The 13019-nt window shown below is 41.5% G+C and overlaps 1 protein-coding gene across 1 annotated transcript in view; it reads right to left on the minus strand.

Annotated features, from left to right (window-relative positions):
* Window positions 1-1558: 1558 nt before the first annotated feature.
* The window catches only part of Rsod (superoxide dismutase family protein Rsod), a 49755-nt gene continuing 38294 nt past the window's right edge, over window positions 1559-13019 (minus strand). The window contains exons 17-23 of the mRNA XM_076130226.1: window positions 10745-11016; window positions 10367-10472; window positions 9932-10081; window positions 9458-9627; window positions 8971-9180; window positions 8335-8411; window positions 1559-8033 (exon numbers count right to left, since the gene is read on the minus strand). Coding sequence (XP_075986341.1) covers window positions 7901-8033; window positions 8335-8411; window positions 8971-9180; window positions 9458-9627; window positions 9932-10081; window positions 10367-10472; window positions 10745-11016 — 1118 coding nt within the window. The 3' untranslated portion in view covers window positions 1559-7900. The remainder of the gene's footprint in view (window positions 8034-8334; window positions 8412-8970; window positions 9181-9457; window positions 9628-9931; window positions 10082-10366; window positions 10473-10744; window positions 11017-13019) is intronic.

A 13019-nucleotide genomic window follows, 5' to 3' on the forward strand; every position in this document is an offset into this window, starting at 1 on the left:
TATTATGATATACGTATTTGTCGTTAGGCAAAGCAAAAAATAAGGCATTTTAAGGAGCGTTCCCCTTTTTTGACGCGAAGTGTAAGTATTATTATATAATTTACTTTGATTTCTACCACGCAACGTTCTGATTCAAATCTCAAGTCAGACGAATCACTCCTGAAACCTAACAAAGAAAATGACATGTACTTAACTTTTATTAAACTACGAATGTGGAATATTTGGTTATCTGTCATTGACATTGACATTAGCCACGTGACATAAGTTCACGCATGCATTATGACATCCAGTACTAACACGCATGTGCAGATAGCTACGACGCATGCGTCCCTACATATTTCCTTACTGCGCAGGTGCAATACGGCCCTCAGTGCGCATGCGCGCGGGCAGGAATCCGGCCGGGAGTAAGCATATTGTATAATGCTTACTTTGTCATATAAATATTCAGGCGGTACTGGGGCAGTATCCGATTTTAGATTTAGATGGCTACGATAGAGCAAAAATAACGTCGTAAACCACGTGACACCACCTGGTGTCACGTGGTTTACGACGTTATTGTTAGTCGTGCGTTTTAGCTTTGTTATGGACCTCCATAACAAAGCTAAAACGCATGCGCGAGACGTCCTGACGCATGACATACGGCGTCAACACGCATGCGCGAATAGCTTCGTAGCTATTCGCGCATGCGTGTTGACGCCGTGGACGTGACGTAGACGCGGCGACACTACGTTACGCGTGAACGGCGCAGGAGCTATACAGGCTCCAGTGCGCATGCGCGTACGCGACAGACCGGCCGGGAGGGGGGGTACACGCATATATACTACAAAAGTATGAAATTGACCGTACCTGAGTTTCGACAAACTCTTATACGACCCGAAATATTTCCGACAAAATAAAACTCCGCTACGTATTAATTCCGACAATACTTTAGTTTGATATTCCTCAACTCAAACACTATCGTAGTCCGACAATCCGTTTCTTAGACAATGTATAAACAAGAAGCAATGCACACATGAAGTCATACTCCTAGAATAATAATGATAGATCGATAGAACTAAGTGTTAGGCTTACTTCCATCAAGCTAGCATTATGATCGAAGGACAGTATGACGCCAAACTAACATTACTTCTGGTTCAAGTTGTGTCAAAGAAATGGTTTGGTGGACTACGATAGTGTATGGGTTAAAGAATATCAAACTAAAGTATTTTCGAAATTAAAACGTAGCGGAGTGCTATTTTGTTGGAACTAATTCATGTCGTATAAGAATTTGTCGGAATTCAGTTTCTGTTTACTCTTAACTGTTTTATGTTTTTTTTAATACAGGGTGTAATGGACTTGTTTTTTGGTTTGTTTCGTCCATAAACAGAAATAACTCATACATGGTCTCCTTAGATTGAAATCTAAAAGAAACACCCTGTATATGTGAGATTACATGTAATTGTGACTGTGTTTTGTTTTGTTTGTCGTCACAATACATTATGTACATTACATTTATAAAAGCAAATGTGTGTACTTATAACTAAGGGACAAAAGGGAGACCACGAAATAAAACACAGGGTTATTATTATTATTTAGATATGTTAGTTTATTACTAATCCACATCGTCCAAGCTATTTATTAGTAAGAACGTTAGATAAGAACTGATTATTGTTTCGCAACTCGTGTGTTTAGTGCCCTCTACCTCATAGCAACAGGAACGCTAATCTTATGATTAACTTAACCTATTTATTTTCTTAGCCTATCTTATCCTAGTTTCGAACAAAATGTTCACCTTGATTTTAAGCTGATCGAAGTCGCAAACAGTTGCACCTGTACAAAAATAAATAATTTAAACAAGGTCTTAGGTTTCTTATAGACGCCTGAAACCTTGCTAGCCACGGGGTATACAGATGTAGGTGGAGGGAGGCTACCCGTTGGTGCTGTTGCCCCACCATACCCAGAGTTCCCTCAGTCGAAGACTCGCGCGGGATGAGATGCTCAAGAAAGCGCTGACGTTTACCAATACCGCCGCGGCGTCACCGTGGGACAGGTAAGCACGAAGTTTAATTCAGAAGTTAAAGTGGTGATTTAAGCAACTGACGTCATGCTCACAAGTCCGATAGATGACACCGTGCGGTAGAGACGTAGACAACGCTTTCTAGCCATAGGTAGATGTTGTTGGCCAACCCCGGAGTGCCACTGCCCAGACCCCGGAGTGCTACTGCCGCTCCTCACAGCAGCAACACCGATCCCTCAGTCGCCTCTTACGACTTGCCCGGGATGAGAAGCAGCTGAACCTTCTATGTGTTTCTTTCATTCCCGGCCCAGCACGGAAATATCCTGCAGTGCTAAATACATCGGCCTTTTAATGCACTCAGCACTATAGAACTTCTTCAAAATGTAAAGCTTGGCTTCACATTTCAAAGAGCAGTCCAGTTTCATGGCGTGGGTCTTTCGTGTTTAGTTCCTGCGGTCGCCGTTAAACATGCGATGGTCGTTTGGTTTCCTTGTTGAGGGTCTTTCCCTCGAGGAAATTGCTGTCAATACCCTCTCCCCGATCAAGTCTGTATCTGATCCTTCAACCGCGTAATTTAAAATTTAAATTTCGCGCCGTAAGCACTTGGACCAGACGAGACTCTACTCGGGGACTTGGGTAACGACAACATTCTCACTCCTCGAGCTTGAGATGATACTGTGGGAGTGTATGAGATTATTGCCACTCCCACCAAGCTCAGATGTCCCTCAGTCGCCTCTTACGACTTGCGCGGGATGATAAGCAGCTGGTTCCTTCTATGTTTTTCTTTCATTCCCGGCCCAGCTCGGAAATAGATAGCCACACTTAAAAGTTGCCCGACCTTTAATGTGGCCAGCTGTCGGCCTGCACTTCCACCTCTGATGTTAGGAGGCTTCAGTCAGCGCCTCTGTACAACACTATCACTCAGATAATAGCGGTACAGTAGCAAACTATTTGCAACTCAGTTTGGATCAAAAAGACTTAATATTTCCCACCGTCCCACTAAAGTTCTGAAGAAAATTCCATTTTCATCAGTTTGGACACTTATAATGGAATGCGGAAATTTTGAGGAGTTTAATGAACCCAGCGGAATCAAGATTTTCCAGAACGGTGCGTCAAACGTCGATATTTTGTTTCCAAACCTCGTCGGCTATGTGTTAGATAAGTTAGCTGATTAACACTATCCAACTCATCCTTTGTCGTTTGCTAGAGATGTTAACCGAACTTCGGTTCCTTGTTGTGAGAGGGTTTAGGGGCCTTTGTTCAAAACGTTGGCCTAGTGCAGGTGTTCATACACTTTACAATGGTAACTCTCACGTAAACGCTTCTGGCGTATAACTGTTCGCTAGTTCTCACTGCGCAGGTGACAACATGTCTTAGAAACACACATACTGAGGCGGATCCAGAGAGCACTTGTTCGGGTGAAGCTCTTAACATTCACTCAATCGTAAATGAAGACTCTCCCGCCACCCAAAACCTTGTGTCCCTTATAAACGACCGGCCAGCTCATACGTACGAGTAACCTGCCCATCGAGACACGACTCAAATGACTTCAAGTATCTTCCTTTTCATGTTGCTGCAGATGCTGGAAATTTTCAATGAAAAGGTTTAGGATGTCATAATCTTTTTAGTAGCTTTGAGTCAGTTGAGACAGTCGATTGGGATTTTAGTTACTCCGTTATGTTAGACGTGTGTTGCAGTCACAGCCGCGAAAACTGAGCAAAATAAACCAGGCCCAGGTCTATTGACTACTGGACGCAGTCAATTACGTCTCTTACTAGCGGTAACACACGAATGCACACGCGTCCATGTCAAGTTGCAGGACGACGGACGAGTGCGGTGGCCGTAGTCAGCACGCTTTCAGAGGCCTATTCCTCCCACATAAGCAGTCCCAGGCTGACCATCTGTATCAGGTAGTTTGTTGTGTTGAAGCAGTTGAGATGGCAACTCACATCTGCATAATAATGTGAGTTGCAAGGCTGTCACTGCTGCAGAGCACCGAGTAAAAGTTAACTACTCAATAGTTCCGAAGGCGGATCTGAAAGTCAGTTGCCTCATACTCCGCATATTTAAAAAATTGTATGAAGCCCCGATTCCTGAACTACCCACTTCTGCTATTGAATAATCGTACAATAAGTGAGAGAGTCAGTGGCATCAGCGCTCACCGAACTTCTCAAACCTATTGATCTTTTCTCACACTGATTACAGATACCTGGACAAAAAATAACATAATGCCACCAGAGATCGACCTTGTAGGTGTTGTATAGTCAATCTTCCGGTGGAGCGTGCACTCACATACACTATAATTAACCTCCACTCCCTGTCTATGATAATACACGTCTTTACCATGGTCTCTCGCGACCAGTCTTGGATTCAATAGTGTCATTTAGTTATAAAAATCGAAAGATGTGACAATAAACGCCACATCAACGCACAGCAATTCATAATCTAAAGACACTTTAGGTTTCAAAACTGATCGGAGATGAGTAAAGACATAAATATTCATCATGACATCACCATCATTTCACGTTTATCAACTTTTGATTCTCAACGGTGCGTACACAACTGCGAGACGTTTGTGTCGCTCACAGGTGGAGGTAGTCGCGTGGACACACAGCCTCACGCCGGCGCTGAACGTATGGAGAACTGCTTCCTTACAATTGTCAATTGAAAGTTGCACTTCTAGCCATACCAAAGTACTGCCTTTTAGGCCCAACATAGTGTTGTTCTCAAACTGATCACGTATTATGTACAGCAACTTTGAGGTTGCGTAACGCGTAACTGTACATAAGCTCATACAACTATAAGTATGACGCGCCGCTATTGTTTAGCATCAGTCCACCATGTGGGTCGTGGACAGACTAAACCTTCCAGACCAGCATTACTTCTGGACTAGCAACTACTTATCTCCGTACCTGGGATCAGCAAGTGACAATCTAGTATCTGATAACACACGTACGCTTTGACAAGCCAGAGGTGTGTGGATTGAACCGGCACCTCGAGAGAGGCCAGGAACGTTCCTACTAGACATCACTGATCGTCAATTAATTAGAGGCTAATGGTGGATAGAAATCCCTCTACTCCAGTAATGTACTACAATGTGTCCCTTTACAACTAAGTAATACTATACAAGTGCCCACTGTCCCTGGAGAGATCTGAATTCGATCGGTCCAACGAATCAGTAACTTCCAGCAAGTCATGATCTGAGGTCCCGATCTAATGGAGACTCTCCAGGACATCCGTACATATTGTATCAGATGGAAGACAACAAAAGTTGTGGGTGTAGAGTATTTTACACGGATGAGGTGCTCATCAACTTTATAGATGGTATCGTCTCTGAACGACCTCTTTGCTCCTCCCGACGACGAACAATAGATGGCATTATCACCAGACCCCGTCCAGCTCTAGCGCTCAACCGCGACAGTACAATTGACACATTTCCAATGATACAATGCAAAGCTGAGGTACAGTTGTCCTGACTGTATCTGGTTCCCATCGCAGCCCGAATCATGAACATCAATAAAACGCACAGCAGATCATGATTTGAAGTCCCGATGGAAGCCGAAACTATGAGATCAGACGAGGACAACTGAACCGATACCCAGCATACATTGTATCACTTCTAGACATTTATGTTGGCTTTTATATATTTTTTTTACATTTTCCATCGTTTCTTTTTTATATTTTTTTGTATTTTTTTCTTTTCTTTTATATATTTTTTTTACTTTTTCTCTTGCTTTTTTTTTGGATTTTCACTTGATTTTTTTTTTGGTTTTTCACTTGTCTTTTTTTTTGTATTTTTGTATTCTCTTTAATTTTTTTTGGTATTTTCAATATAGATTTTTTTTTGTATTTTGATACATTTTTTATTTTTTTTGGATGTATCATTTTTACTGTCGAGTCAATTGCTAGCCTGTGCTGGACTCTACAATTATTATTGAATAATACCTCTCGCCTTGGACAGCGTCGAAACTAACCTGTCGCGGTGATGATTGTTTCAAAACGATGATTGTTTTCAAGACTGTACACAAAACTAGGACTAGATGCAATAGTAACCCTTCTTCTACTCGGCCTTCACCGATGTCTAGTCCAGCCGGATAGGACTAAACATAAGCTTTAACCCACAGAGTGGCCTACCGTCACAATCGTACAACACTCTACAGCGACCTTTTACGCCGCCTCCGATATAACTGTTACAAGTCTAATATCTGGTCCTAAGATGTTCATTCAACATTGTAATACTAATATATAACACAATTACATTACGTACTCGCGTTCGAGGTACCACTACACCTCTATTGACGATGGTTACTTAAACCTAGCACTGCCCTGAACCGTCAATCTGCGTAACTAAGCCTCGATGTACGTACCACGCATTTCATATATTTGCAGCGAATAACGAAATATTACGTTTAACTTGTAACCGAGGAACCGATGGCAACGAAATCGCGAAGTATGTTAGATTGACGGCACAATGATGCAGCGTCGACCTGCCCGGGATCACGTGCCGTGCGAGCGACAGCAGACACAGGGACGGTACACGATGGCTCGTGCCACAAACACTTATTATATTTTTTTTACTGTACGCGCAGTGTACGTAAAAATTTTAAAAGATCGTGTAAGCGCTAGTTAGTTTCAGTTTGAATTCGAAGTGTACCTTCCCCGACGTCCCGCCAGAGACTATGAGAGTACGCACCTAGTAGCGATCGAGCCTCGAATCAACGCCTTCGACCTCAATCCGCAATTACAATATTAGGTATTTACTCGCGTTTTATATGCGTGAAGTGTGCGTGTTTTACAAGTCATTCTACAAGTCAGTCGCTCGTTACAAAAACGACACGGGTAGTGTCAAAGGCCGTGTTCGCGGTACAGGTCGATTATCACCAAATTACACTATAAACTTCTATTTATGTACTGAAACCATCAATACTACTTTTCGCCCTCAATGTCGTCTCCTTTGTCGGAGTTTGTAGTCAACCACTTTATTAAAACATATTTGTTACACAAGTGGTTGCGTGAATGTTCGAGGGCTAAGCGTATTGCCGCGTGGGAGTAGCTATCTCCCATGGTTCCAATAACTTACACCTGATCAAATCGCGCAACAGCCGGTCGATTGCATGCGAGTCACGTGAATATAACACAGTACGTATGAAACTGGGAGACATGTTGAGAAGCTCTATTGAGTGGCGGTGCTCACTGCCTAACACCATCACACAATGGCTGAGCCTGACAACATTTCTCGTTTCAATACGAGCACTATAGGTACTGACGTTACATTCGACTTGCACTCAATCGAAGGCCGGATGACTCCCAAATATACCCTAAACGTGCAATAGCTGACCTTTAAACGAGCACAACCGCAGCCATCATTCGTTTACTCGATACTTGGGAGCCCTACACCATACAACGGTTCGCATTAGGATCTCCATAATGCACACAGTTGTATGGTACCTCTAACCATTACTCAATGATAAAATGGGTAAAGTTATTCCATTTTATTAAAGAGTACGGAGAGAGGCCCGCGACCAACAGTTGTATATATCAAATACTATACGTTAATACATACAATTGCTAGTGACGGCGGGGCCCCTAGCTATGCGCTCAATGGTATGACGTGACGAAGTTGATCTGCATCCTCACGCCAGTACGTTCAGCAGACAGTTAGGGGCCAGAAAGCCAAATATTGAAACACCACTCGAGTCTAAGTAACGGTTTTGACTCGTCAGATGACAGTCAAAAGCTTTCGAATGGACAGCAATAGAGGAATGAGTGACAGTTCATCGGGATGTTTGTTAATTCGAACATTACTTAACCTCGAGCAATGTGCCAATAGTCGGTGAAAAATGAGTCATGTGTTACAAAATAAAGAGAAGCCATCTGTTCTTAGCTGGTATTCGCGAGTCGCTCCTAGTCGCTCACGGTGACGGTGAGCTGCTTGCTGCGGTTGTTCTCGAAGCGGTCCATGGTCTTGATGTCCATGATCATGGAGATGGAGACTGCGAGGCCGATGAGCATGATGAACGTCACCATAAGGCCAGACCTGGACAATATAACAAGACTCTTTAACATTCACTCTTCAACCTTTCTATAAGAAGATAGAATTTCTATAAGAAGTTAGACTTTGATGTTAGAAGCATATTGTGTAGTAAATGTTACTGAATTTTCTCAAAATCCCAAAATTATGAAGTGTGTTCGTGTATTACAATAAACTTCCCACTTTAGTTGTAGTGTGCCCAAAAGTACTGAGTGAAATATTTGCGTGCACGTGTAAATGCGTGTACGTAAGAGCGTGCGTGTACGTGTACATGTCAGTGTATATATAAGTATAGAGTGATACGTACCATATGGGAACAGTAGTGAAACCTATGCAGTCGAAGGAGTCTGCAAACTTTTCAGTACTGTCCATAAACATCTGCATCTGTTAACAATAAATACAAAATATTAGTTTCGTTATAGAATTTTATTAAAAAGTAATAGCAATATTAGATGTTCCGTATGTCTGTGATTGGGAAGTGATAGTGCGGATCTTACGATTGCAGAGGTTAGGCAGTTTCACTAAGGTCATGTTTAAAATGGGTGAGCATTTATATCATGGAAAGTTTCACTGTATGTCTTCAAGACCATCTCGGATGTCTGAGAGTGAAGAACGAGACAGTGAAAGAAATGCGTGTATTTGAATAGGTATTTTTAGAAATGGCTTTTGAGGGACTAAATAAGAACTCCTCACAAACACACTTTGAAAAAATTTAGCCTTATATGGCTGGACAATAAAATGCAAGACGTGACAAGTGATAGAAGGGCTCTTTAGGAAGACAAGTCCCACTTAAGTTTAAGTCACTTGTCTATGCCACCAGAGGAAGCAACATGATTGGACAAGAAGTCCTACTGTCGCAATGTGAAGTACGAGGCGGAAAGTACGGGAAGATCATCCTATTATAGGGACAGATATAGAAGAAATTATGAAGTAGTATAATCACCTGCACATCCGGCAGCGTCAGAGTAGCGTCTTCTGACGAGTAGATGAGCGGCAACGAGCAGTGATACGACTTCCCAAGGACGGCCGAAGGCGCGTCGGGGGGACTCGGGGCTTTGAGGCTGATGCCTGTGTTCTCCAGCCCCACCTTCACCTCCACGCCTACTGCCGTCCACCAACCCGATGACTGCTTGAAGCTGAACTCTAGTGTGATCTGAAATTGAAGGTTATTGGTTAGTTTAAAGTGCTTTCAAGAAAACAAAAATTCTTTTGAGATTATTAAGTACTCAAGTGATGGTAAGTTACCATTCAAAGTCGGGAATAGAACCCGACAAGTTTAGAACGGATACAGGTTAAGAACAACCAATCTCATTTAGACAGTCCCGGGAAATCGAATCCAAGCCCAAGTCAATACATCAACTTCAGCAAGCCCCAAGGAATTGAACCTAGGACCTCCCTGCAGTTGATCTGTATTAAAGATTCATATTCACCTTATCTCTGCTGTCTCCATCAGCGAACCTCACGACGAGGATGGTGTAGAGCCTCGTGGGCTTGATGGTGGGCTCCCCGACCGGCGTGCTCAGGCGGATGGTCGTGCCGTTAGCGCGCCGCAGTTCCGGCCACCCCGTCGAGTATAGCAGGGCGCCTTTCCCTGGAGGTCCTGGAAGTAAAGAAGGATAAATTAGTTTGAATTACTTTACAATACTTTGGTCAAATAATTTGATAACTGAGTATGGTCAGATTGTAAAATAGGCAAAAACTGGCTGTCGGGTAGTACCTACCAAGACTTTGAACTGCTAACAATCTCTCTGGAATTGAACCTGAGAGTACCGCTTGCCCTGAGATACTACGACTTATGCAACTAGGGATTCGAACCCACAGATCGCATTTGCGTTGTATCAAAGGGGATATCGCCCCTGGGAATTGAACCCAAGGGAGAAACAAGTAATGATAATTATAATTACCAGTAGCGTTGTAAAGGGCGAACTTCGGCATGTTCTTGGGCGGCTTGTCGTCTTCGGGCGAGGTCTCGTTGGCAGGCAGCTGGCGCCGCACTCGCGCCCACGGCTCGCCGTCCACGTAGTCCGCCGACTGGCTCTGAGATACTGAGTTGCCTGGAAAAGAGACGAAAATAATATTAGTATGATTTTGGAAAACTTTTAAAGTTATTGGTTGAATAATAAATTAATGAAGTCCTGAATTTAATTAAACAACTAGAGAATCGAACCCGAGAATAAAATTGATTTAACTCAGGAATTTGAAGTAAAATTCAACTCAGGAATTGAACCTAGAGCTGAATTTTCAGTCAACCCAGGAGTTGAACCCGAGAGCCGCATCCACCACTTTGAACTACCAAAGGTAGTCCAGTTGAAGAAATAAAATAATTAAAAGATAATCACCTAAAATTCCGAGGACTCTGCCGGCTCCATAGATGTCCTGAAGCCGCGCAAAGGTCTCCGTCATCTGCGCATCTCGCTCCGACCAGGGACCCTGCAGCGTCAGCACCTGGAATTTAGAAAGAAAAATATTTTAATTTCATATTCAAGAAAATCATTTCAATTGTTTGAAATATTTCATTCCCCCGGTGTTCCCATTCCATTAAATAACCATTATGTAAGTCGTGACGCAGTTTGTTACTGCGCAGTCGCGACCTCCCGCCCACTTGGAAAAATCCATATTTCCATGTCAAGTAGTAATTTCCTCGAAAAATTACTTAGAACCCCATAACAAATTAATTGGAAGCTGAAAAGGAAGAAAATAGTGGAAATGATGCCCACCTGTGTTTCATTACTGATGTAGTCAGGATGAACGTCTAGGAAGTCTTGTGGAAGCACCAGTGTCGTCTGCCCCTCGAGCATCTTGCGCAGCCTCGGGAAGTAGCCGCTGGAGAGCGGCACCGAGTCTTGGTTGTTGAACACCACGATGGCGGCCTGCTCGCCGTAGATCCTCATCAGCTCATCCTGATCCAGGTACTTCAACGCCGGTCTCTTATACTTTTCTAACGTTTTCGGACCAAAAAATAAAAATGGGCCTTCCAAATTGGCCTGAACTGAATAAAAGAAGAGAAGTAATAGCCGCACTTTGTAGCGCATGTTGTCGGCTTTATTGGTGGTCCATGACTGCCTTTACTCGGCGAGGCAGGGCTGCTTATATACACGCCGAGGGGCCTGCAAGGAGCGAGGGGATGTATCGATTTGGCACCGCGCATGCGCTACACAGCTTCCAAAAAATAAAAGAATTGTAACAGCCCCTGTTCACGTTCCGGTTTTGATCACAATCTCCAGCAGCGATAGATAGGGACCCGATAAAATGTACGTGATGCGTGAATCGGGATGACTGATTCCGTAGCCTGTAGATCGTCCCGATTGATAGGAGGGGGAAGTTGGGTGTTGTGTAAGGGCTCTTACATTTAGGGTGGCTTCTAGAATGTTCTTCCAGGTTACCTATATACTAGTCTAGATTGATGTGTATGCAATATCGATCGACCGCGCCCGGTGGGTGGGCAGTGGGATGAGGATGCATTGAGAACAAAGGAAATGGCTTAAATCACTTATTTAACGACTAATTAAGATTTAAACACTATTTTCGGCTAATTTACGGCCTCTACATTCGTTTTATACCAAAGCGGCACCATTTTAATGTAGTTTTTAGCAACTTTTTAGCCAACATAACCTCACTTTTGACCAAATGTTAAAAAAACTAATTAATCGTTAAAATTCACATTCTATACCCTTATCCACGTAAGCGAATGCACGTTTATCACAATTTTAAACGAAACAACGAAAATACTTACTTTTGTGGGAAACACGACTCACTTCAATAAATAGGTAGATAGTTGACTTCACTTCAAAATCTATTTGCAATCACTAAATCTCTTGAAACAACATACAATGACAAAATTCACTATTATTATGAAGTATGTTACTCAAAGCGCTGGCACATATAAAATTCTGAGAGTGTTTTGTTTTCTAAGGCTTCCACGGTTGCCATGACAACGCCTACTTAGCATTCAACACACTGACTTAACATAAAACTTATTTGGACAAATATTAATGACTTTTGAAGTCTTATCGCCGCTTGTTTTTGAGTTTTAATTCCATATGATTTATCTTATTAGTGATAAGTAGATGTTCTTATCGAAATTGTAGGTAAAAAGTAATTTTCGTTTATTTTAGTTACTGTTAAATCTATTTCGTGTTTGTGTTCGCCGCGATTCAAATATAAAGTTATATAAAGTTGCTTATTATATGTCTTAGATAATAAATATCATGATAATTATCATAATAGTCAGGTTATCAATAAAATCCATGCTGAATAATAAGTTTTTCACGATATTTTTAGTATATAAATTATTAATTGTGTTATTAAAATTATGTATAAAAACTTATAATTACGATTATACTATGTTTTATAAGTCATGGTCATTTTTATATAACTACTTTTTATTTATTTATAATTCATTTCCGATTTTCAATATGTAGAGATATTTAAGTACCTACTTACGAAAAACCTTAACTACTATTCCAACTCAATAAATAAGTATATGAATAAATTATATATAATTGTACGAACTTATCATATTGTTTATTACGTAACAACAATCTTGTGCCGATTTCATTACCACTGAAGACATAGAGTCAAATAAATTTACGAAAATCCAATTATACTTACTACCAAAATTCTTCTTATTTAAGCTTATTGATGCTAATTCAAAATTATTGCAATAATTTATTATTTAAAAGTATTGTAAGATGTTACGAACAAATATCAGTAACAATTATTACACTATTAAAATCGCTAAAAATGCTCAATTTATTGCAAAACAACTTACATTTAAACCCTTAAATACATTTACCCCTCATTTAATCAGGAAATTCACTGTCACGGCCAATTTTCATCCCCTTATATAAACCGAGACACCCCTCCGTAACCGTCTAATTGGTAAGGGGTGATTCTTAAGGGTGCAATATTAAATAGGTACAGGGTTTACAATATTATTAAATATTTCAGGTGTAAAACACTGTCGAAGAAATAATTTTTTATTTCAATATT

Source organism: Anticarsia gemmatalis, chromosome 24 (assembly GCF_050436995.1).
Source record: "Anticarsia gemmatalis isolate Benzon Research Colony breed Stoneville strain chromosome 24, ilAntGemm2 primary, whole genome shotgun sequence".
Taxonomy (NCBI): domain Eukaryota; kingdom Metazoa; phylum Arthropoda; class Insecta; order Lepidoptera; family Erebidae; genus Anticarsia; species Anticarsia gemmatalis.